We start from the raw sequence: 27,908 nt of genomic DNA, 5'->3' as shown, positions 1-27,908 counted from the left end.
TAGGAGTTAAAAATGTCAATTGGAGGAATTTCCTGCATGAACTACTAAACATCACAAGAATTTGAAGAAGAATTTTCCGCATAAATTCCGCATAAAACGGACTAACTTTTGCAGGAGTTTTCGTTAATTGTTCTACAAAATTCCTGAAGAAATTTCTGCTGAGTTTTTTTTTATTATTTGTTTCTTGATACAAATTTAAATAATTGAGATTATATTCAGTTAATTGTGGTATAACCAAAATTAATATTTCACGTCGCGCCGATTTGGCGCGAAATAGATTTCATGACGCGCGGAAATGGCGCGGATTTGATTTTAGTCAGCGCGGATTTGGCGCGAAAAATATTTCAGGATCTCCGTACTATACATAATATTATCCTTGATGAACTTAAACTTAAGGTTGAAAGATCATGTATATAACGTGTAAAAAATAAATAATATTATATAATATAGATACATATTTGAACCGACGTAAAAATAATAGATCAGCGTACAAATCCACAATTATAAAACAAAAAGTTAGGAAAAAATCATCATTTTCAATGGAATCGGAAACTAGATGCTACGGTACAGTCATGCATCAAAATTTAGATCCAATAACGGATGTAATATATGCAAGGGTTATTTGAATTTCACAAATTACAACGTCACATGAAAATTTCGGATGTATTGAACTTTGTCCCTGTTTTAATTTTTTTATGTTACTTTATTACTTTTATTTTCGGTGTGGAAGTACAATGTTTAATTCGGCAAATAAATATTCCCTTAAAAAATTAAGAAAATAACAGAGTTTCAAACAAACAGAAAATAGTTGGACTCTCACTTTATGGAAAGCCACGAAAACAATGAACCGACCCAAAAAATGATAATATTTTTTAGATTACGGACTACACTTTCTTCTAATTTTATTTCGTCTGGCTACAACTTCATACATTGCCCGAAATAATTGTATTACCTTGCATAACTTATTCCAGGTTTGGTTTGATTTTCACATTTTGCATGACTTTCCCAACTTGGGAAAATAGTTTGAATTTTGAGTAACTCAGTTCATCGCGCATCTACACTCTCACCAGTTTGTGTTGTTTGTTTGTTTGTCTGTATGTGTGTGTGTAACTGTATCGATCACAATTCACAATTGGCCAAGCATCATCTACCAATATCCCGCACAGGAGGTTCAAATTCCTACTTTTTCCCTTCAGTTCCATAGTTTAGTTTTTATTCTTAGTGTTCTACTAGAGCGATTTTGTTTTTTGTTGGTTTATAGCGATTAAATTTTCTTTGTTCTTTTAAAGCACATGTTGATTTTATCTTTCAATTTTAACTCGTTTCAATCCCTTTTTCTTCTCGTAAAAGCAGGTGGCTGAATTTGCATTATAGGCTCGCGTTTAACATTTAATCTTTGGCTTATGTTATGTTTTTGTGTATGTTTGCGTGTATTTCTTAAACGCGATACAGCTTGCTTTCTAATATGCGTTTGTTTATTTTTTTTTTCAATCTGTATTTGTCGAAGAAAGTTTGAAAAATTCATCAGATTCGGCTATCGAACAAATGTGTTTCCTTCTGGATTTATACGATTTTTTTTTATATTTGATTTTGAATGTATATAAAATTTCAGAAAATATTACATTACTCGATGCAATCCAAGTGGCGGTTTTAGATTGATTTTTTGACCGGTGTTTCTTATGTAAAGCAAAAATTTAAGAAAATATTTTTGAGACCAAAAATTATCGAGGAAATAAGATATCAAAATTCGTCAGCAGATTTGCTTAATATAAATATTTTGTTCGTTTTATATTTGGTCTCATTCACGATAACCATTATTTTTTCACTTTAGAAATGCGATATAAGAGATTTTTTGTATATAATAATATTACACGTGCAAAATAGTTATCGTTTACGTGTGAGTGTGTAGAGTTTCTTTTTGGACATTTAATATTTGTAGAATTAAGACATCTGTGAGCAAAGAATTAGTATCTGATGAAATCGAATAACAGAAAGCCAGTGCCAGAGTAAGATTTAAAATCAGCGTTTGATTCATGGTAATATATGAATTTGTGTTGTACTGCTCGGACTTCATCAAAGACTTCTCATATCTGTCAAAGCTGTCATTAATTCTTCAAATTTACAATCCCAAATGTTCTTCTAATCTGGTAATTTCCAATTTAATAAGCTATATATTGAACTACGATGATGTTTCACCATTTTTTTCTCGTTAAAGCGACAAAATATCCAGCTTGTGTTCACTTGTAAACTGAGCGCATTTTGAATCTGTATTCCAATAATTGAACTGTGGGTTAGACTTACCTTCTCTTACAAGTAGTTACCGAGTGGCGATGATAATGTTGAGTTTCCTTCGGCCTTGGCGCATTGGCGTTCCTCATCTCTAGGAGATGACGACGATGCTTCAGTGGCCGTGATAATGAAGATGGTTTGATGATATGGTTCTTCTACTGGTACTGCGGTAGATGATGACGACCTTGCCCTTGCTGGGGCAAGGATGGGGTGCCGGCGACGGCGAGAATGGCTTCGTTGTTCGGTAGCAGGTTCATTAGGGGTGTGACACACGTGTTCAGATATTTGCGAGGTGCAAGCCAACATGAAGATTGATGTCGACGTGCATGCATATGCAACGAAGATACAGAGAAAAACGTAGTTCTGCACTTGGTCGTTACCATTGGAGGGGAGACCACGTGACGGATGATATGATGTCGAAAGTTTTCTCTTACTTCCGACCAAAATAAGAGCTATATCTATGGGGTGATGATATTCAGGGGAGATGGTGGTGCAGGCGACAACGAGGACAACGACGATGGAGATGGTTTGCTTTCATTCTTCATTTCTAATGACTCTTCCATTGTGTTCATTTCTGTACATGCATTATCATTGTTTGGAGTATTTACTCATGCAGCAGATTTTTTATCCGGCATCTTTTTACATTTGAGGAAGTGACGAGGGGCTTTACAGTTCTGCTAATTCCTTACTGTCTAGTTCAAGGCGTTGTTTTCTTTTGTTTCTGTAGCGCATAATGACCGCGAATACGATGCCATTAACAATAAATAGGGCAGCGATTACCATCGACGGAATCAGGATGTCTATAAAGAAGAAAGCGGAAATGAAAAAAAATGGTTATAAGACTTAACAATACGATATTTATTGTATAGTATGATCTATCTAATCCTAAATATGTAGTTTATCAACGAGATCTAAGCATCCCATACTAAGCAGTAATAGTGCTTTCTCATAATAATGCATATTAATCCCATTCGAAAAGTCAAGTATAGCGAAATACAAAGGTCTAATAATTTACATGCTTTACATATGCGTTTTACCCGTATTTCAGGGAAAACAGCTGACGTTAAATTTCGAATGTTTTTTGAAGACATTTAGGGGCAGTAGGGGCAATATGAACATACGGGGCAATATGAGCCACCCTGAATTTGAGCTTATTGACAAGTTTTATCATCTCAAAGTTATATGATTTTAAGAGAATGGTCCACATAAGCCTCAATGTGAAAACCGCATTAAAATTCAATTCAAACATGAAAATACACTTGAAAATGTAAATTTTTGCTGCATAGGCAGAATTATTATAAGATTTTAAGTTTATAAATAAGGTTTTGACACAAAATTGATAAAAATACAGGTCAAAAATACACAACAATCAAAAGATCTATTATAATTGAATATTGTGCACACACTTTTTGTACTGATACAAATCTGAATTTATCAAAAAGAATTGTTTTTCCAAAACCACTCTCTTTGGGGCAATATGGACATACCTGCACAGGGCAACATATTAGGCACTTATATGCGAACAAATTCAAATTTTAGTTGCCGAATACAAAAACATTATCATCTATGTTAGCTTCATCTATCTTCTATATAATAAAAATGAAATGGTCTGTGTTCGTATCCGCATAACTCAAAAACGGCTGGATGGATCATCTTTATTCCTTCAGCAGAAACGTCCGTTATAGTTTCCGACGGGTTTATATGATATTTCTTTAGTAGAAATCACGAGTAAATATAAACAAATCGTAAAAAACTGAAATTAGGATTTGTATGGAAATTTCGCATGGGCAGATCACAACGCGCATTTTCGCCTACTATGCAGGACAACGTCTGCCGGGTCGACTAGTTACGGATAAATTACAATATCGTATCACTGCGATCGGAACATAAAAAAATTAACATAGACCAATTGAAATGTGTCTGCGCAAACGGCAGAGTGGCATATCGGTTCAGTCCCCTGTTGTGCGGCTTATCAATCTCATTTTCAATGGAATACACTAAACTGTTGTAGGAATATCATATTCATCCACATTACGACACTTTTATCTCCCAAAAGAATGTTTTGGATGGGTGGCTCATACTGCCCCAAATGGTGGCCCATATTGCCCCGTATAGTCGGGAACACACATTAAAAACAACACATTTTAAAAGTGCATTCCAACAATTTCAAAACGCATTATTCATCATTCATCGACGTAATATGACTAGTATAAGTCAACTACATTTGAATAACGATGTTTGGAGCTTTTCAGTGCTTTTTGGAACGATCTCCTTAGGTGGCCCATATTTCCCCGATCACCCCTACCTATTATAAGAAAGCAAAATCCAGGGAAAACTAATTTCTACTATTAGTGGCGATGGGTTGGATATAAATGAACTGAATTTAGATCGGATTTGAATTGGATTTGGATTGGGTTTAGATTGGATTTGGATATGGATTAGATTTGCATTGGATCTGAAAGATTTTGATTGGATTTGGGTTGATTGGATCAGGTCGGCTTGGTTTGGAGTTGATTTGGTTTGGATTTGGATTGGATTTGGATTGGATTTGGATTGGATTTGGATTGGATTTGCGTTGGATTCGGATTGGATTTGGATTGAATTTGGATTGGATTTGGATAAGATTTTGATTAGATTTGGATTGGATTTGAAAGATTTTGATTGGATTTGGATAGTTTTTGGATTGGATTTGGGTTGATTGGGTCAGGTCGGCTTGGTTTGGAGTTGATTTGGTTTGGATTCTGTTTGGATTAAGATTACATTCAGATTGAATTTGGGTTGAGTTTGGAATAGATTTGGATTGAACTTGGATTGGATTTTGAATGGATTTGGATTGGATTTGCGTTGGATTCGGATTGGATTTGGATTGAATTTTGGTTAATTGGGTCGAGTCGGAGTAATATGATTTGGACTGGATTAAGATTTAGATTGGATTTGGATTAGATTTGGAACTGTTTGGATTCAATAAGCAATGGATTCGAATTGGATTTGCAATGTTTTTTTTGTTTTGTTAGATTTGGTCTGGATTTGAATTGGATTAAGATAAGGATTTAGATTGAACTGAGGTTGGGTTTGGATTATATTTGAATTGGATTTGGATTGAATATGAATTGGATTTTGATTGGATTTTGAATTGAATTGGATTTGGATTTGATTTGGATTGAATTTGGATAGGATTTGAATTGGATTTAGATTGGATTTGGATTGAAATTGGATTTGATTTGGATTGAATTTGTATTGGATTTGGATTGGATTTTGATTGGATTTTGATTGGATTTTGATTGGATTTTGATTTCAATTGGATTTGGATGGAATTGGATTGGATTTGAATTGGATTTGGATCGGATTTGAATTGAATTTGAATTGAATTTGGATTGGATTTGAATTGGATTTGGATCGGATTTGTATTGGATTTGGATCGGATTTGGATTGGTTTAGATTTTGATTGGATTTGGATCGGGTTTGGATTGGATCTCGATTGGATATGTATTGGATTTGGATCGGATTTGGATTGGATATCGATTGGATATGTATTGGATTTGGATCGGATTTGGATTGGGCTGGGTTTTGATTGGATTTGGATTGGATTTGGATCGGATTTGTATTGGGTTTGGATCGGATTTAGATTGGGTTGGATTTTGATTGGATTTGGATAGGATTTGTTTTGGATTTTGATTGGATTTGGATTGGATTTGTATTGGATTTTGGTAGGATTTAAAATGGGTTGGATTTTGACTGGATTTTGATTGAATTTGGATTGGATTTGGATTGGATATGGATTGGATTTGGTTTGGAATTGGATTGGATTTGGATTGAATTTGAATTGGATTTGGATCGGATTTGTATTGAGTTTGGATCGGATTTGGATTGGGTTAGATTTTAATTGGATTTGGATCGGATTTGGATTGGATTTAGATTGGATTTGTGTTGAATTTTGATCGGATTTAAAATGGGTTGAATTTTGATTGGATTCGGATTGGATTTAGATTGGATTTGGATTTGTTTTAGATTGGATTTGGATCGGATTTGTTTTGGATTTTGATTGGATTTGGATCGGATTTGTTTCGGATTTTGATTGGATTTGGATCGGATTTGGATTGGAATTGGATTGGATTTGGATTGGATTTGGATTGAATTTGAATTGGATTAGATTTTGATCGGATTTTTATTTGAATTGGGTTTGGATGGAATTGGATTGGATTTGGATTGGATTTTAATTGGATTTGGTTCGGATTTGCATTGAATTTGGATCGGATTTGGATTGGCATGGATTTTGATTGGATTTGGATTCGATTTGTATCGGATTAGGATTGGGTTGGATTTAAATTGGATTTGGATTGGATTTGGATTGAATTTGGATTGGATTTGGATAAGATTTTGATTAGATTTGGATTGGATTTGAAAGATTTTGATTGGATTTGGATAGTTTTTGGATTGGATTTGGGTTGATTGGGTCAGGTCGGCTTGGTTTGGATTTGTAGTGGAGTTGATTTGGTTTGGATTCTGTTTGGATTAAGATTAAATTCAGATTGAATTTGGGTTGGGTTTGGAATAGATTTGGATTGAACTTGGATTGGATTTTGAATGGATTTGGATTGGATTTGCGTTGGATTCGGATTGGATTTGGATTGAATTTTGGTTAATTGGGTCGAGTCGGAGTAATATGATTTGGACTGGATTAAGATTTAGATTGGATTTGGATTAGATTTGGAACTGTTTGGATTCAATAAGCAATGGATTCGAATTGGATTTGCAATGTTTTTTTTGTTTTGTTAGATTTGGTCTGGATTTGAATTGGATTAATATAAGGATTTAGATTGAACTGAGGTTGGGTTTGGATTATATTTGAATTGGATTTGGATTGAATTTGAATTGGATTTTGATTGGATTTTGAATTGAATTGGATTTGGATGGTATTGCATTGGATTTGGATTTGATTTGGATTGAATTTGGATAGGATTTGAATTGGATTTAGATTGGATTTGGATTGAAATTGGATTGGATTTGGATTGAATTTGGATTGGAATTGGACTGGATTTGGATTGAATTTGAATTGGATTTAGATTGGATTTTGATTTGAATTGGATTTGGATGGAATTGGATTGGATTTGGATTTGATTTGGATTTGATTTTTATTGAATTTGGATTGGATTTGAATTGGATTTGGATCGGATTTGTATTGGGATTGGATCGGATTTGCATTGGGTTGGATTTTGATTGGATTTGGATCGGGTTTGGATTGGATCTCGATTGGATATGTATTGATCGGATTTGGATTGGATATCGATTGGATATGTATTGGATTTGGATCGGATTTGGATTGGGCTGGGTTTTGATTGGATTTGGATTGGATTTGGATCGTATTTGTATTGGATTTGGATTGGGATTGGATTTGGATTGAATTTAAATTGTATTTAGATTGGATTTTGATTAGATTTTGAATTGAATTGGATTTGGATGGAATTGGATTGGATTTGGATTTGATTTGGATTGAATTTGGATTGGATTTGAATTGGATTTAGATTGGGTTTGGATTGAAATTGGATTGGATTTGGATTGAATTTGAATTGGATTTGGATTGGATGTTGATTGGACTTTGATTTGGATGGAATTGGATTGGATTTGGATCGGATTTGTATTGGGTTTGGATCGGATTTAGATTGGGTTGGATTTTGATTGGATTTGGAACGGATTTGTTTTGGATTTTGATTGGATTTGGATCGGATTTGGATTGGATTTTGATCGAATTTAAAATGGGTTGGATTTTGACTGGATTTTGATTGAATTTGGATTGGATTTGGATTGAATTTGAATTGGATTTGGATCGGATTTGTATTGAGTTTGGATCGGATTTGGATTGGGTTGGATTTTGATTGGATGTTGATCGGATTTGTTTCGGATTTTGATTGGATTTAGATCGGATTTGGATTGGATTTTGATCGGATTTAAAATGGGTTGGATTTTGATTGGATTTGGATTGGATTTGGATCGGATTTGGATTGGATTTGGATTGAATTTGAATTGGATTTGGATTGGATGTTGATTGGACTTTGATTTGGATTGGATGTTGATTGGACTTTGATTTGGATTTGGATCGGATTTGTATTGGGTTTGGATCGGATTTTGATTGGATTTGGATCGGATTTGTTTTGGATTTTGATTGGATTTGGATCGGATTTGGATTGGAATTGGATTGGATTTGGATTGAATTTGAATTGGATTGGATTTTGATCGGATTTTTATTTGAATTGGGTTTGGATGGAATTGGATTGGATTTGGATTGGATTTGAATTGGATTTGGTTCGGATTTGTATTGGATTTGGATCGGATTTGGATTGGGATGGATTTTGATTGGATTTGGATTCGATTAGTATCGGATTGGGATTGGGTTGGATTTTAATTGGATTTGGATCCGATTTGGATTGGATTTGGATTGGTTTTGGATTGGATTTGGAACAGATTTGTATTGGATTTGGATTGGATTTGGATCGGATTTGGATTGGTTTTGGATTAGATTTGGATTGGATTCGGATTGGATTTGGATTGGATTTGGATTAGATTTGGATTGGATTTATATTGGATTTGGATTGGATTTAGTTTGGATTTGAATTGGATTTTGATTGGAATTGGATTGGATTTGGATTGATTTTGAATTGGATTAATTATTGGGGCGATTAATCAACATGCGGTTTTCGTTGGGTGAAAGCTGTTGAGTATTCCTTTTAGCTATGTAGGTTTTCTTTTAACCTGCGCTTAATGTGAAGCGTCATTTACAGTATACTGAAAAAATAAATTTCCCCATACTAATTTGCATGCACACTTGAAATCGCTTGTGCTTAATCAGTTTTAATCCTAATGAGCTCAAATTTTCAGAGGACAATCAGAACATGATAAAGAATCGGATGAGCACTGTGGAGTAAAATCGATTTTTTGAACCACCCTATTGTCTAGCGTGCTGGAGTGAAAATGTAGCAAAAATGCAAAACTAGCCTATTTATTAGCGAAAAAGGGCGTACGCAGAGAGTCTCTCTTTTGCACATACGACCTTTCCTCAAAGCACTGAAGCACAAAGCACTCAGCAAGAAAAGTAATTTATCGGAGTGGCCGTAATCATATCAAAAATTTTATTTTAAATTTGATAGCACCGAATATATGTAGAAGTACAGTAGTACATGAGTTAAATACTCATTGTTCGATCATCTCTTTTTATAAGAAACATATTTCTCAACATATTATGTTCTTGTTTTCATGATCAGACTGTCTTTGCCTGTCTTTGCGTTGAAACAAGTACATCATTGATACAATATGCTCAGGGAGCCGAGAACTTTTTCCACTTTATGCTCCCCCTCAAGATCACTTCAATACACATTGCATCGACTAGACCACTTCATAGATCACTCCCCTATTAAGTAAGAAAATATCACATGTTTACCCTGACGCCAGTTGTACAAGACAAAACACACGCATCCAAAGGTTTACACTTACCGTAAACGGTGTCTGCCTTCTTGTCAGACATGGTTTCAGAATCACTTATTTTACGCTTCTGCTCGTAATGGGACACAAGACCACTTCCTTCGGTGGCGCGTTTTTCTGAAAATAAACAAAAGATAGAGGAAAAACCATCACTCAAAAGTCACACGAAAATACCAACTCTTCCAAGAACCAATTCAACTGACGGTTTAAGCCCGGTGATGAGGATGTTATTACCGAACTCGTTCGATAAGAATGTTCTTTGTATACCTCTACGACAAACAGGCGTGACGACTGAACTAAAACACTCTGGTGAGGGAAGTCGATCCCAAGCTTCTCTAGCGTGCACCGGTGGCAAACAGCGATAGTAACGTACTGGCAATCTAGCCGACCCTGCGAATGCGTTGAGCTCAAAGCCGTTCGGCCGACGCTGGACGACTGTATTATAAGCTGTTGATACCGAGTGATACCCGTGTGTCATTCGTCGTTTGAAGCTAAATATTTTTCTCTCTACTCGAGCGCCAAGTACGACGGCGACAAATGACTAGTAATTGCGACTTGACAAATCCCGATCAGCTACCGAAGGTGGGATTTGGTTTATGGAACAAAATAAGTACGTATTTAAGCTCCCAAAAATATCCACAGTTTAAAAATAATTGCCGGTAATTATTCAATCCGACATCAGAACCATCGTTCAGGTCATTCAATTATTAATACAACAACTTGCACTAATCGACACATTGCTCGCACGTCATCAAGTGACAAATTTAAACTAATACTTTCTATGTGACGTTACGTCATCAATGCAGCATGGTCTAAATATAGAATGTACTGAATTACGATTTTCCGTCGATTGAAGAATTCCAGTCCCTATTGAGACACCTTATATAGGGTAACATATATTCGTAGTAGGGGCTTAATGTCGCATAAGAATAAAAACAAATCTTTTGGGCAAATTCGAGGATTTACTGTACAAAACTAATCCAAACGGTGATGTTAAAAAGAGGGGTGCCGAATGGCCTGCATGAAATATCAGCTGGTTCCATATCTTAATAGGAGGTGACAGCAATTGATTCAATCATACTAATCGGCTAGTAACTGCTAGTTGGTTTTACATTAGTTATATGAACTGATAACTCAGGCAACTGTAACCCGAGGGCATATTGTTACTTTTGAACGATATTGTTTAAAAATGAAATGTGTTTCCAACAATATCAATACAATTTCAATAGAATCAGTAAATCATCTGCGTTATAAATACCATGTTCAAAATTTTTGAAACTTTTTGAAAAAACACCTGATTAATCCGCCTAGCGGCGTTTGAGTGCCTGATATTATACGTATACGAGACGAGAAAGGCAAAAATTGCTATTACGCATTGCAAGAAAAATTTGGAACCCTGGAAAATCCAAAGCGCCTCCAAAGAATATTTTCCAGGCTAGTGATCAAAGTAGCTAATGCTAGATTTGCGATGTTTTGTTTATATTCTTAACTAGTCGACCCAGCAGACGTTGTCCTGCATAGTAGGCGAAAATGCGAGTTGTGAACTGCCCATACTAAATTCCCATATGAATCTTTATTTTCGTTTTTCACGATTTGCTCAACTTTAGTCGTAATTTTCGTAGGAAGAAATATCATATAAACCCGTCGGAAACACTAACGAACATATGAACATATATATCTACTGAAGGAATGAAGAAAATCCATCCAGCCGTTTTCGGGTTATGCGGATACGAACACAGACCATTTCATTTTTATTATATAGAAGATAGATTATGACATTCGTTGAGTACTGCGATTTGGGATGGGATTTTACTGCGGGCTCTGGTAACCTTTTGCAAGGTGTTCTGTATGTATCTGCCAACTGGTCTAACTAAAGCGATTGCGATTCGCTCAGAACCAGGCTTAGAACGCACTAGTCCAAATCTTGGTATTTGGAGGGTCTCTTAACCGAACCGACACGAAGACCTTCAGGCGAAATGGAAGGTCAGCTCAGGTTCTAAAAGCCGCCGATAAAAACCAATTATTACGTCGTTACGAATAGTGTAAGCGTTTTGAGACGTGTAACTGTATGAAAGCATTCTTCCAAATTTGCTATGAAGTCGAAATTTTGTAAAATATTGCATTGATTAGCTTCCCTAAGTAACTGAACCACTGAAAATCAATATCAAACATCATTAAAGAAATAAACTGCGGTAAAATTGATATTGATGTGAAGGTTTTTGTAATACATTGGTGTCTCAAGGGATCAATCGATTGCATTTTGGATAAGTTTACAGCTAGGAAGAGAACTGGTAATTTATCTTTCCATGTTTATGGGCACGCCATTCAAATGATTGGCTTGCATGACAGTTGATTTGTTTTAATAATTTGAGCTCAATTCAACGCACACTATGCATGATTTGTTCTATGCGGGGATTGCCCTCTGCGCGTTATTTCCGCGGAGCTATCCAAATTTTTCTTTTTCTCCGTAATATCAGAATGATAAAATTTTAAAAAAGATTTGACACATTGACATTTGGTTTATATGACACCATTACAATTGACTGAATAAAATTGTCAAAGTTTGTGATTAATTTTGCTTTCATTGTAATTTGGGATTGTTAATCTAATCTGTTTTGGAAACGAAATCAAACGCTCGGTTTAAGGTGAGGTCCAACGTCACTGCATCTCTCGGTGCGAGCGCTAAAATACATGCTAGTCTTGTTATCAACAACATTACAAATTCCCACATTACCCGAAACACTTGCAATCGATGGATCGGCAGAAAGCGAGTATACTCGACCTTCGCTTGAGGCACATTATCAAGCGTGCCGCCGCCAGCTCAGCTACCGCCATCAGTTTGACGACGAACAGCGGCGATAGCAACGGGCCCGAACAATCAAGTGCGTTGACAAGCTCGATCCATTCCATTCGGAGCGATTACTGTTTCAAGTGCTTTTATACAGCGATGCAGTAGTATGTTAATTGAATGATAAAACGACTCCGAGGATGTGCTGCCGGTGGTGGTTGTAATTCTATAGAATGGGCGATAAACATGAGTAATAATCTTCAGATTGGTTTTTAAAGAGTGTGAGAATGGTCATTAGGGTGCGGCTTATTTTTCAAAAGCTGCCGAAACCTAAAATTGTATCAGAAACTGTATATGGAATAGAATTCACAGATTAACTTCTTTTTCTTCTTCTAGAACTTGGCCTGCTTTTCAACTTAGTATTCTATTAGCATTTCCTTAGTTATTAATTGTAAGTATTTCTATGCCCGTCATTGCATGAGTGTGTATCTTGTGTGACAAGTACAATGGCAGGGTATCGAGAATGTTTCCAACCCCAAAACATCCTTGACCGGACCGAGAATCGAACTCGCCATCTCCGGACTGGCAATCCTACGTCTTTGCTCGCAAGGCTACTGGAGATCACAAAATAACACTATTATAATAATATGAATAGCTTAGCTGTACATATCCGACCTTGGCCGGCATTGCCAGTTTGATTCTCATTTTTTGTTACAATCGGAAAATGATAAAACAAATTGTCGCAAGATGGGTTCCAAGATCGAATGAAAACTGGTCACTTCCCCAAGGGAACCAGGCCCTGGAAGTACCCGGAGGGTGGCCAATTCGATCGAAAATCGCCGAAATGTACTCCAGTGTACTTGTTTTGCAAAATCATGAAGTTTGATATGTCGCAAGATGGGTTCCAAAAGCGAATGAAAATTGGCCACTTCCCCAAGGGAACTAGGCCCTGGAAGTACCCGGAGGGTGGCCAATTCGATCGAAAATCGCCGAAATGTACTCCAGTGTACTTGTTTTGCAAAATCATGAAGTTTGATATGTCGCAAGATGGGTTCCAAAAGCGAATGAAAATTGGCCACTTCCCCAAGGGAACCAGGCCCTGGAAGTACCCGGAGGGTGGCCAATTCGATCGAAAATCGCCGAAATGTACTCCAGTGTACTTGTTTTGCAAAATCATGAAGTTTGATATGTCGCAAGATGGGTTCCAAAAGCGAATGAAAATTGGTCACTTCCCCAAGGGAACCAGGCCCTGGAAGTACCCGGAGGGTGGCCAATTCGATCGAAAATCGCCGAAATGTACTCCACTGTACTTGTTTTGCAAAATCATGAAGTTTGATATGTCGCAAGATGGGTTCCAAAAGCGAATGAAAATTGGCCACTTCCCCAAAGGAACCAGGCCCTGGAAGTACCCGGAGGGTGGCCAATTCGATCGAAAATCGCCGAAATGTACTCCAGTGTACTTGTATTGCAAAATAATGATGTTTGATATGTCGCAAGATGGGTTCCAAGAGCGAATGAAAATTGGCACTTCCTCAAGGGAACCAGGCCCTGGAAGTACCCGGAGGGTGGCAAATTCAATCGAAAATCGCCGAAATGTACTCCAGTGTACTTGTTTTGCAAAATCATGAAGTTTGATATGTCGCAAGATGGGTTCCAAAAGCGAATGAAAATTGGCCACTTCCCCAAGGGAACCAGGCCCTGGAAGTACCCGGAGGGTGGCCAATTCGATCGAAAATCGCCGAAATGTACTCCACTGTACTTGTTTTGCAAAATCATGAAGTTTGATATGTCGCAAGATGGGTTCCAAAAGCGAATGAAAATTGGCCACTTCCCCAAAGGAACCAGGCCCTGGAAGTACCCGAAGGGTGGCCAATTCGATCGAAAATCGCCGAAATGTACTCCAGTGTACTTGTTTTGCAAAATCATGAAGTTTGACATGTCGCACGATGGATTTCAGCCGATCTGCCAGTGACCATTTTTCCGGGAGGAGGTAACCCCAGTACTCCCCGGAATATATCCGGAACCATGACCATTGGACAAAATTGATCTCGGTTCCTAAAACTATAGGAATTTTGTGATCGATTCCAGAAGATTGCTTGAAAATCCGTTAGAAATTGGCTGAGCTGCATGGTTTTGAATTTTGAGTTTTGTCGTTAAATGGGGGTTGGGGACGTACGTGTTAATGCCTTCTGGGATGTCCAAAGAAATACGTAGTAGGGTAAGACACCCAGAAATCGCCCTCCCCAGTTTCCTTACCTATTTTAAAACCTACATTTCTCGTAAACTAGTTGTTGAAAACAGTTACAGTTAAAGTTTTTCCATACAAGCATCAATCAATTATGAAAAACCTGAACTTTAACTGTTTCCAACAACTAGTTTTCGAGAAATGAAGGTTTTAAAATAGGTGGGCGAAAACTGGGGGGAGGGCGATTTCTGGGTGTCTTACCCTAGTAGTCCCTTTGAGAAACTTTTTTTGAATGGAACATTCCGTATGAAAATTTTCATTTTTTTGTCGGGTCTTATTGGGATGTTTGATTACCTTTTTTTTCATGTTACCCGCTATTGAAAAAAAAAACTTTCAGACACTTTTTAAAGAATTAAAAACGATTTACTGTAGCCGATGATAAGAGCAGTTGAACAATGCACCAGTCTAGCGTAAGGAGGTTCATGGGCTCGAGTCCCATCGAAGAAAAGTGGTTACCTCCAATACATTTTTCAAATCAAATTTTCCACATAATGTACATATTCACATTGTTGTTTTTCAGAACATTGCAAATTAAATAATGACCAGTCACCCGACATGGCTAATACCCGAAAAATCAAATGAAACTTTGATTGAATTAAATGCATAAGTTTTATTTGGAAGCTATATCTTACATCGTAATAATGATTATGACTATATGAATGAAGTAAGAGAGAAGATAAGAGGGAAGAAATGAGAAGAAAGAAAAAGGAAAAAATGAGGAGAAAGAAGAAGGAAGAAATGAGAAGAATTAAGAAGGATGAATGAGGGAAGAAAAGAGAAGAAAAATGGAAGCTGTAGCATGAATAAAGAATGAAAGAAGGAGAAAGAAGAAAGATGAAAGGAAGGAGATGGAAGAACAAAGCAGTAAGATGGAAAAAGCTGAAGAAAGAAGGAAGAAAAGAGAAGAAAGAAAGAAAAAGGAAAAAGTAAAACGAAAGAAGGAAGAAAGCAGAAGAAAGGAGGAAGATGAAGGAAGTGAGATTGAAGAAGAAAGCAGTAAGAAGGAAAACAGCAGAAGAAAAAGGATGATGGAAAACGAAGGAATAAGGAAGAAGGAAGAAGAATTAAGAAAGAAGATAGAAAGCAAATAGAAGAAGGAGGAAAAGAGAAGAAGGAAGAAATTGGAAAAGGTAAGATGAAAGAAGAAAGAAAACAGAAAAAGACGGAAGAAAGATAATGAAAAAAGAAAGAAATGCGGTGGAAGATGAACGAAAGAAGAAAGAAGCAGTAAGAAGGAAAAAGAAAGCAGTAAATGGGAAGAAGAAAGCAGTAAGAAGGTAAGAAAAGCAGAAGCAGCAATTCTTATTCTTTACTTCTGATTACTTATACCAGTGTTGCCACATTTTTATCTGTACCATGAACTCAAAAATCTTTTTCATCTGTACCAAAATCTTCAAAAATCTGTTTTAAAATCTGTACCAGACAAAAAGATATTTTAGTTACTAGATAGAGATTGTCGCTGTCGTCGCTGTCCGAAACATCTTTTGCTGGCGAGGATAGGGGAGCTAAATGTCAAAGAAGGAAAATCCATACGATTTGACAGGTATGTACCACACATGTTTCGGACAGCAGAACAAAGGGAACCGAAGCGACAATCTTTATCTAGTAACTAAAATATCTTTTACCAGACAGCATGTAAAATTGCTCATAAGTATCCAACAATTATAAGTCAATTAAGCGATGCAAACCAATTCATTTGAAGAAAAGCATTTTTATGAATTCAAATTATTTCTCATGAAAACATATCGCAATAAGTTAAAATTAACATATTTTTTGGTTGGTCGTTTGATTGTTATTTTTTCCTGCATTCCAAGTAACAATTATGGTTTATAACGCTCTTGGAGACAACTATTTACTCTACAAGTATGCTATAAAACCATAATAGAACCACTGTGATAGAACCGTCAGTGCTACAAGGGATGAGTTGATGTTTATTTTGCCACTTTTTAACTAACGAAAGTTTTATACGATTAAATAGAATACAATCTCCTCGTTTTGACTTGCATTTTTAAATATTTGTTTTATAACACAGCTGAGAGGGGAAAAAATGTTTTTTTTTATATCGAGGCTGTTGAACACTCACACGCGATGTTAGTTTTGAATTATCGAATATTAAAAACTTGCCAGCGAGTAAGAATCGTTAAAGAATCCTGTCTTAGTTTAAAGTATATATATATAGTGTTACTTTTTGAACTATTTTCCTATCTTCCTTCCATGGAGCCATAACGCCAAACAATATTTAACGGTACTGTTGACATTTAGTTGGTATTAGTAAGGTTTATATTCGATGATAATTTTGCGTTTATTATCGTTTGATGCGAAGTTATTGCTGGTGGTAACGTCCCAGGTGGTAACTAACCTACTGTTCCCATCTGAACAATGATCGAATAAAAATTGCAATATTTAGCAATATCAGAAGCAAATTTACTTTTATAAGGTCTGGTTTGTTAAAAATCTGTACCAATCTGTACTTTTTGGTAAAAATCTGTAATCTGTACCGTACAGAATCTGTACCAAAATTTGACAAAAAATCTGTACCTTTCCAGATAAATCTGTACTTGTGGCAACACTGACTTATACCTCACTTACAATTTCTCACTTATCATTTCACTCTTCTCACTTATATTCACAGTGTAAAATAATCGATTTTTTTTTAAATAATCGAAAATAATCGAAAATCGAAAAAAAAGGTACTTCTGTTTAAGATTTGGAAAAATCTGATAACATCGAAGAATAAAGTCGACCAAACAAGACACAAAATGAACTACGGACTTTCAGTAAGCAGAAGAAGAAAAACATAAGTGAATAGCATGCTGCTTATGTGACATAAGTTATGTCAGAATATGGGCCCATAAGTTATACGATAAACTGTTGTGTGGAAGATCGTTATGAAAGATGATGATGATGATAAACTATGAGTGAAGTTCGGTTATAAAATGCTTCCACGGGACCATTTCAACATGATCCGTATTGGTAAAGTATTGACGATGTTGATAAGCAAGTTTATTTAGGAAAATTCTGTAAAAAGGCAATGATTTTGTAAGCAATTTGTAAGTGTGGAATTCTCTCAAATCCATTTGCAGTGATCGATAAAATAACAGTTGATGTAAAATAACAGGAATTATTGTAGCGGCGGTTACTGTCCATTATCCGAAAGCATCATAAGCCAGTAATATTTTGGCCGATTTTGATATCAGTGTATTACGCGATGGACACATTTGTGAAGGCATATTATGGAAGTGGACTTCATCATAACTTTGTAAAAAAGATTGAAAATGTAGCCAAAATCATTGACAAACGGTCCGTGCTGAAGCTAATGGGTACCATCTGATCAAAATCCCTATCCTTGGCGTACGATCAAAAGAATCTCGGAAAAGTGATATTGATCTACAGTTATAAAGCATAGTAAAGGTTAGTAAAGCGAAACAATAATCAAGTATTTCCAAAAAACAAAGTCATAATGTTATTTTTAAATCGTGCTTATACTTTCTGGGACACCCTATATGCATCAACTCACTGAATAATGTTCATTTTTTGTTACATTATTTACTAATTAGCTATTTTATCGCAGACATTTTTGGATAATATGTGTACACATGTGTAATAATGCAATATTAGAACATTTTAAAACTAGTTTAAAGGTCTAGCCTGTTTTTACATATGCGATGTTTTCGGGATTTGGCCACGGTAAATCAAAATCCCGGTCTCATTAAAAAAAGGGGCCAAAAAAACGCCGAAAAATTTTCCCGATTTGTGAGGCTACTTATGGCGAGCAAAGGCGTAGGATTGCCAATCCTTAAAAATGTGAGGCGTAGGCAATACCAAAGAACTCGCGTTCCCGCGTTGATAGTTATTCGGCGTGATATGCAAAATGAAATTAAAAAACGTTTCGTTATTCTGAGAGATACCAACTTTGAGAATAATGTCTCGAAGTTGGATCCCAGTTCGAAACCCTTTTTGAAAATTAACGAAAATTCATAAAAACCTCAAAAGCCAGCGCTTGAAGTGGGAAACAAAATTTTATTAACAAATGGCGAAAAGACTCAAAAATTTGTTCAGCAGTTCGAAAGTGTCCATAATTTTGATCTAGGTATCACTAGTCCAATTGAGGATCAGGTTACACGAAGCTTCGAAGACATTCTCAACCAGAATAATGTTTTTGACCCTTCGTTGGGAACTAATTTGGATGAAGTGGGATCTATTACTAGAAAATTTAAAAATATGAAAGCCCCGGGTGATGATGGTATTTTCCTTATACTTATCAAAAAACTTCCTGAGAGCTCCTTTTTGGTAAATTTATTTAACAAATGTTTTCAATTGGCATATTTCCCAGATAAATGGAAAAACGCCAAAATTGTTCCAATTTTGAAGCCGGACAAAAATCCAGCTGAGGCTTGTAGTTTTCGCCCAATCAGTTTGCTTTCTTCAATATGCAAACTGTTTGAAAAGATTATTTTAAATAGAATGATGGTTCATATTAATGACAATTCTATTTTTGCTGATGAGCAATTTGGTTTTCGCCATGGGCAATTAACCACCCATCAGTTATTAAGAGCTACACATTTAATACGGCTCAACAAATACGAAGGATATTCGACTGGAGTTGCTTTTCTTGATATAGCAAAAGCATTTGACAGTGTTTGGCATGAAGGTTTGATTGTAAAATTGATGAATTTTAATTTTCCTCTGTACATTATTAAACTGATCTAAAATTATTTATCAGATCGCTCACTGCAGGTAAGCTATCTGAATTCTAAATCTGATAGATTACTTATGAGGGCTAGTGTCCCCCAAGGCAGCATACTGGGGCCCATTTTGTATAACATTTTTACTTCTGACTTACCTGATTTACCACCAGGGTGTCAAAAATCTTTGTTTGCAGATGACACAGGTCTCTCAGCCAACCCCATAAAACATTTGACAGATGGGAAATTTCCTGATATACCGACGAAGTCGGGTGCCGACAAAACCAACCGATTTTATCACCAACAAAATCGGGTGTCGATAAAAACAACTGTTTTTATTATCGACGAAATCGGGTGTCCACCAAGGTGTCGACGAAACCAACTGTTTTTATCACAGACTTAATCGGGTGTGGTGAAAATCAACCTTCACGAATGCCAACTAAATCTGGTGTCGACCAAATCATTGGTATGGATAATATATTTAGTCGGGTGGCTCTTAGTCATTATTTAGATCGACATATCAATCGATGTATCAAAAAGTGTTTATATAGCCGATTTAATCGGGATATGGGTTGATAGATTATTTTTGCTTAGCGTTTAATTTACTTATGAAGCAGTTGTTGTTATTGCACCAGATGCAATTTTAAAAGTTAGTTAAAGTGTGAATATCTTTCACGTAAGTTGCAAAATTTAGTGCAGTATGATGGCAAGTATTTTTGTGTGTTTGTATATATGTATGCGCAAGAAGTATCGCCCATTTTTTCGGCACTTATTTCTCACAAGTTTTGACGGAAATTTTGTTCCCTAAAATAAGCAGGAGTGAACAATGGACTCAGAGGATATGGCCAAAATATAACCGGCATCGGACACGACACTGTTATATTATTTTCTCGATTATTTTAGTGTGAAATTTGGTAGGTATACCAAATACAAAAAACGCACTCAAAAGTCAATTTTTGGTTTAACTGATTTGCTCGCTGCAGTTTGCATTCGATTAGGAATCTTATCCCATTGTTTCCTACGGTAAATCAGACTATGGGCTCTGAAGCTATGGCTATAAATAATTTTTTATTCTTTTCTACATAAAAATGAATGTTTATCTGAACCTTATAGACTCCAAAACTACTGAACCGATTGGCGTGATTTTTTTTTGCAAAGGTTTTTTGGGCCGGAGAAGATTCTTAAGATGGTTCGAGACCCCTGGCTCAAATACATACTGTAAGTTCAATGTATTTTTTTCTCAAAAATAGTATTGTGAATTGTCGTGTGTATTCGTCTTTAATGTTTGAATTACCCAGGTAACCATTAGCACTTTATTTCGCCTTTTCGGCTATATAGGGCTATTATAGAGCCAGTATGAAGTTTGTTAGCTTTGTGGTAGCCTTATAGTCGCACGTATGGCTTATTTTAATGCTTATGATTACCTGGGTAATAAATCTACTTTTTTTATTTGCGTTTATTTTCCGTCGGCCGTGCGAAGAACAACCATCGACGTCAGGAAAATGACTCCCACCTCTGGATCCGCCAAATCGTACCCTTCAACACAATGCCAACGGCGCCAAGTAGAATCCAGACTACTGGGAAGTGAGACAGTCCCTGGACTCTGCCGTACTACTCAACTACCGGCGCTATCATTTAAAATCGATCTATTAAACTCTCTAATAAATAAAAATTAATCAGCCTATTTCATCGGGTTGTATTTGTTTTCCGTTAAAATCATTCGATTTATTACTTATTTTAGTAGATCAAAAACAACCGATTTTATCGGGAATTGTCTACTGTTCATCAGAATATAATTACTAATCGAGCAATTAACTTGCTTTTCATCAGCCGATTTTGTCGGCTATATTTTATTATTAAATTGAATCAGTTGATTAATCAACCGATTTCGTCGGCTATATTTTATTATAAAATTAAATTAGTAAATTAATCATACGATTCTCTAGATTTTTGTCGGTCGATTTCGTCGGTTTAATGGCATTTTTGTGCTAAACTACGTTAGCCGATTATTCTGCCAACTAAATTGCTTTAAATCTGTTGTTTTAGTTGGCCGATTTAATGTATTGGTTAATCGCTAAACGCCCCTGTAAAGCTTCCATAAGCGTCTGTGCAACAAACAACCGATTAGTCGGCTGCAAAGTAGGCCGATCCGACCGACGAAAACCGACGAAATCGGGGGAAAAGTTGGTAGGATGTTTTATGGGGAAAGGGCGTAGCCTTCGTGTCATTTGTAGTAGATTGCAAATAAGTTTGGATGCTTTCTCCACTTACTTGCAAAAATGGATAATTTCCCCGAATGCTTCCAAAACTCAGCTTATAATTTTCCCACATAAGCCGAGAGCTTCTTATTTGAAACCTTCTAGCAGACATATTGTCACTATGAATGGGGTTCCAATTAATTGGTCTAGCGAAGCTAAATATTCAGGACTTCTGCTAGATCAAAAATTAACTTTTAAAAATCACATTGAAGGCCTTCAAGCCAAATGTAACAAATATATTAAGTGTCTATATCCACTTATAAACAGAAAATCAAAACTTTGTCTTAAGAACAAACTTTTGATTTACAAAACAATTTTTTAGACCTGCCATGTTGTATACTGTGCCAATATGGACTAGTTGCTGCAATACCAGAAAGAAGGCACTTCAGAGGATTCAAAATAAAATTCTGAAAATGATTCTGAAGTTGCCTGCCTAGAATTTCTAATATTGAGACATTGCAACAAATGTCCAACAAAATAATTTCCAATTTTAGACAAAAATCGTTGCAATCTTCTATTGCAGCGATTAACTCCTTGTACCCTTAGTATAAAATAGGTTAAGATTAGTTTAAGTTGAAAACATTGTAATTCCTACATGGTTCAATTCAACCAGAGGAAAAATTCTAACTGCCAGAGGCAATTGAAATGTATTAATAATAACTAAAAATATAACATAGCAAATAAGGATGATAGTGTTAAGAAAACACGGAACACCTAGTCTAAGAGATGAATGCATGTATTAGATAATTAGCAAATAAAAATAGTTAAAAAAAAAAAAAAAGGATTGCCAATTCGGAGATGGCAGGGTCTCGACTCCCTGTTAGATCTGTTCAAATTTCAAAAAGTTTTTTTCAAATCGACCGGTCAACTGGTATTCACAATTCTTATGCTAAGATAGATTTCTGGTGAAAATTTCAGTTCAATTGGTTAAAATGTAGATGTGCTTCAAATCGATTTAGTGTTTTCGGCATGATTTTGCCCCTAAAAAATCGTAACTCTGAGTGGGATGAACGAAATTCATTGCAACAACAATTAAATTAAAGCCATAATTATCCTCGAAAACTTTGTAGAACATTGTTTTATAATCAGAAAAGATCTTCTATGTGTTTCAACAGATTTCATCCAAAAATCAACATTTTTCGTTGATAAAAGCCCTTTGAAATCTGCATCCAGATATTTTTTTGGATTAATTTTGTCGGGAAGATGCAGCTACACATTCATTTTAGTAGGGACACGGCAGGTATTTCCGTCCATCGTCATAGGGGCTAAAACCATCAAAAGCAACATCCATTCGCTAGAGCTCCATTATAGCAGAACGTATCTCCTGAGCTTAAGATTTGATACGAATGAATTTGTCAAAAAAGTGTCTCCTTTATTGGTTTTCGAGACTATGACGAAAAGACGAAAATACCTGCCTCAACCCTATAGTCCGGTATTAAATCTTAAGCGGGTATCAAATAAAAATTGTAAAAAAAATAGAAGTAGATTCACATTTTAGTTCGCTTGATTGATTGCCACATTACAGAGACTTGCACGCTGGCAAGCTTTTCTATCGAACAAGTTACCATTGCTTTTCGATGATCGTCATTAAATATTTTTGGTTGGGTCCTGAGATTTTAAAACAAAGTAATCATTGGTGCCTTGGTAGAATGTCATTCAACCGTAACATCATACTGCAACGGCGAGCGTATTTGGTGCAGTTGGTAGGGCATTCGGCTGATAATCACAGTGTCATGAATCTAATCGCACAGAAAATGAACAAAAATTTTGTTTGCCAGTTTTTTTTTCAGTGGGCATAGGGTATCCATTGTACTGGCCTCACAAGCTACTTTACATACTCATGCAATGGCGGCATAGAAAAGCTTTCAATTCATTGTTCGCGGCTTTGACGTGAACCCTGACCTTTTAGAAAAACAGCGTAAAATAATTTCTTAAATGAGTAAAATCCACGTAGAAAATACGTAAATCACAAAATCCGCGTAGAGAAACAAACACAGAATCCACGTAAAAATAGTCGCATAAAAACAACTCCAGTGTTCAAAGAAAAAGTCAAAACTCTACGGTACAAAAAAATGCCGTTTTAGAGCGGTGTGTCGTTTTAAAGTCGGTGCTCAATAAGCATGTCGGAAATATCTGTTGAATCCCTATAACCAATTAATGATGCAAATACATAGTACCTAAATGTTTTCCGGTAGAACTGAAATGCTTTCCATTGTGACGAAATGATCTAGCACTTTCCAATGATTCTGCCTGACTGTTGAATTGAACTCGAATGGCAAATTGAAAACGGTGCTGTTCATCCGCAAGTCCGGCGATTAGTATGAATTATTCAGGTGTTCAATCTGTCCCTCGTTTTTTTCCCTCTCAGAGTTATGTTTGGATTCGTTCTCACCGGATGTTGTCACACACAGTGTATTCTCTTCGTTTCTGCGTGGTACAAAGTCGCACGTCACTGCCCAAATAGAAACAACAGAAGGCTCAATTCTAGACAAAGATAGTCCCGGCACGCAAAATGCCTTCCATCTACCCTTCTGGAAAAAGTCAACGCGCAGTAAAATAAAAACAACACCACTTCGGGGACTTTGGGGGCGAAGGCGTCTGTTTCATTTCCAAGTAAAATTGATGGTTCTCTGAAACATTTCTAGTGGGCCGTGACAGGCCGCATCAGCACCAGAATCAGAAGCCCAGAGTCGTGTGTTCTGAATACCTGAATAGACGGTAACACACGGCACATATTTGGCACCTCCCCCTCTGCTGGTGACCTCCCCCTACCAGCCCATATAATAAGCATTATTTATGATGCGAACGAAGAAGGACGTTCTTTGCCCCAATGGGGCAATCACAAAGAATGGCATCGAGAGATGGTTACATAGTTAGCGACCGGATGGCGGTGTTGTTGTTGTTGAAAATATTTATTCAGATGCTACGTTTTGTTGAAATAGGTACTAATTATCTATGATGATGAACCATTTTGAATTTCTAGGAACTGCGGACAGCTACGAGCGTATCCACGTTGCAATTATTGTGCCTTACCTTGCATTGATATTTTTTCTGTTAAAAATTTATCTTTTCCTATGGACATATTTGAGTTTTTAATTGTAATTTATACATGAATAAAAAAGCTCTTATGATATTATTAGAAGACTACGATAATTATTAACTATTTTTGGAAATATCATCTTTTAAATGCTAATACCTTGACTTCTTTTATGACTCTTTCTCAAAATTCTAGGGAAAATGTCTACTCTTTGTTAAGATTCAATTCTGCTACCTATTATATATTCCACTCGATACTGGTAACCCATCTAGTATGGGTCTGTTCACAAATTACGCAACGCTTTTGTGGGAAGGGGGAGGTCCAACTTGCGTTATACTTTGTTACACCAAAAGTTGAGGGAGGGGATTGGTATTACCAAATGTTACGCATATCGCGAATAAAAAATTATTTCAAATGTTTTTTTAATCACTGATTGAAGTAATTGTTGACATGTCTTGATCGAGCCGATGAGTACGCTTCACCCTTTCTTTTTCACTACCATACTACCCATAATTGTCTCATGTTAGTCTTTGTAATTTTTCACTTTTAATTTCAGAGCAGGCTATTTTGGTGTATTTTCCTTTTAAATTCTAAAAGACAGCGAGTTTTGTTCGAAACATTGTTGCTAAGTTTCGAGGCATTTTTGTGTCACGATGAATTCACGATTTCTACAGATTATATTATTTTACAGAATGACCTCGGAGCGACGCTCTTATTGGAATTGTAGAATAAATCTTCCAAACCAAAGCCAAAGTTAATAGAGGCAACCCAGAGAGCTTGCATTCCCAGCAATTGCATTTTAGCTCAACCACTTCAAACACGTAAATAGTTCATTTAACTGATATGGGTAAAAACTATTTGAATGGAAATATGGTTGCAAATTCGATTTTTGTTTCTACTAGCTGCATTTTTAATATCCTTGGTTTTTGATAATGTGCCGTTCCTATTCTAACAGTGTTCAAAAATACCAAAACTCTGATGCTTCTGAAAAGGTAAAAAATCTGCCTTTCAAATTTCCATAGTTACGCGTTATACGGGGGAGGGAGGGGATACCAAAAATGTTACTTTTTTTGACGTAGGACTTACGTCTCTCTTCACTATACCGGGTGTCATTTCAGTATTTCTAAATCGACCGCGTTACGCTGTGTTGAAAGATTTCGAATGATAATAGCGTTTGTCCCAGTGAACGGATCTCTTCGGAAAACCCCTTAATCGACACGATCTTAAGTATGCCTTTCATATTCATACTTGATATGACCCGAAAAACTTGTTTCAATAGGCCTAAAACTGTTTTCGAAGCAAAACATTGACTGCACTGCAACCTATAAATATGGGTGCCGCTTGTTCCTCGCGTCATTTGTTCGCTTGATTCTGATGGGTGCAGACACCAGCGAATGAGCTGCCGCTGGGTCTGCTGAGAAGGCATAAAATAGCGCAAAACGATTTTCTTTCATTCTAACCGGGACAAGCAAAGCCACAGCAGGATCGATTCGACAGCACTCGCAACTTTTCGCAAAACAGCATCGTCCGCATCATCCGCTTTTCGGCCCGGCAGCGCCGAGGCCACCATCAGCCAAAGCATGCCAGTACAGCCGCAGAAAATGTTCTAGAAGCAGCCCATTCTACAGACCCGACACCGCAGCAATGCCGAGGAGATACCGGCAGCAGCAGCAGAGTCGAGCCGAAACTAGCCGGCATCAATGAAGAGCTGAGGCCGACCGGCATCAGTGTTGAGCCGAGACCGGCCGGCATTGGTATCGAGCCGAAACAAGTTGAAGAAAATCAAGAGAAAGAACTGCAATGTTCTTGATGAAATCGCGATAATGTGTGTTTTGGTTTCGAGTAAAGAAACCCCCTCGGTCAACCAGTTCCCCGAAAAGAGTTAATTTTCGGCCCTTATCAGGGCCAAGAGAGTTAATAATAATTTTCGCAATTGGGTGGCATTCGTCACTGGTTCGTCGCATGCTGCATTAAGGCAATTCGCATCCCGCTGGTTCCATTGAAGAAACAGCACACGTCAAGCGGATACGCTGCATGAAGACAACTTTGGTTTTGCGCTCCACCCAGGAACACCAAGCATACGCCTTACAGTCCGCTGCAACATGACGCAACAGATGGAGATAGAAAATGTATTTCTTTGAAGCAAACGGTTCTTCTGAGAGCCACTGATATATTTAAGTTTTAAATACCCTCCGCGTTAGAAAGAGTACTTGGTTGTCAAATCCAATATTCTAGAGATAAAATGTTATACGCGAATAGCAGATTTTCAAGATTTTTTATAACCGTGACATAACAAGAACTGTGACCGCGAAGTGGACGAAAAACTAGACTTGACCATGCCTTTAAAGACACTTAATATGTCCAAATTTCTCACATAATCTAATTTAGATAAATAAATCGGTGATAACAGCCCAAACATTATTATATAATAGTTTTCGTGAGCAATTTAAAAAAGATATCTCAAAATGAAAAGCTATCAATCGATTTATATAGAAAAACATTGTTTGATACTGTTCGCGCACAAAGCGAACGTGAGTGAATGTTCTCCCAACCTACCAATCATAAATTTTCCGCACTTCCCACCTGAACAGCAATTCTTAGCTCGATTGCCTGGCTTGTGGCCTGTACCGTGCGAAAAGTCCTGTTAGGAAATAGACGCCAGCAGCGAGCAACAATAGAAAGAAGAAGAAGCCCATCACGAACGCGTCAATGATGGATGACGCTTTGGCTGACAAAGGAACGGGATACAAGACGCTCACTGATTGGCCGACCAATCGGGAAGCAGATACGATTCAAAATTAAGAATAAAAGAAAAGTGCATTCGCTCACAGAGCATTCAGTCCTTCTTATTAGATGGACCAAGCCGAAACAAACAGCCTTTTTCAAGGCTATAAGAGTTAAATAATTTCCTTATTCAGTCGATATCGCATGGACTCGGAATGAGCTGCTGCTGGGTCTGACGAGAAGGCATAAAATAGTGCAACGTGATTTTTTTTCCTTTCATTCTGACCAGGACAAGCCAAGTAACAGTAATATCCATTCGACAGCATTCACACCTTTTAGCAAGGCAGAATCGTCCATACTATCCACATTTTCGGCCCGGCAGAGTCGAGGCCAACATCAGCCGAAGCAT

General features: G+C 36.8%; 1 protein-coding gene across 7 annotated transcripts in view; it reads right to left on the bottom strand.

The window, feature by feature from the left end:
• Window positions 1-682: 682 nt before the first annotated feature.
• The window catches only part of LOC134212753 (uncharacterized), a 394,317-nt gene continuing 367,091 nt past the window's right edge, over window positions 683-27,908 (bottom strand). For all 7 annotated transcript variants that reach the window (XM_062690878.1, XM_062690877.1, XM_062690883.1 and 4 more), the window contains 2 exons: window positions 9,775-9,879; window positions 683-3,089 (listed from right to left, as the gene is read on the bottom strand). In XM_062690878.1, the coding sequence (XP_062546862.1) occupies window positions 2,956-3,089; window positions 9,775-9,879 (239 nt within the window). In that variant the 3' untranslated portion in view covers window positions 683-2,955. The remainder of the gene's footprint in view (window positions 3,090-9,774; window positions 9,880-27,908) is intronic.

This window comes from Armigeres subalbatus, chromosome 2 (assembly GCF_024139115.2).
Source record: "Armigeres subalbatus isolate Guangzhou_Male chromosome 2, GZ_Asu_2, whole genome shotgun sequence".
Lineage (NCBI taxonomy): Eukaryota > Metazoa > Arthropoda > Insecta > Diptera > Culicidae > Armigeres > Armigeres subalbatus.
The sequence above is the reverse complement of the archived record's forward strand: the minus strand, read 5'-3'. Positions and strand labels throughout refer to the sequence as shown.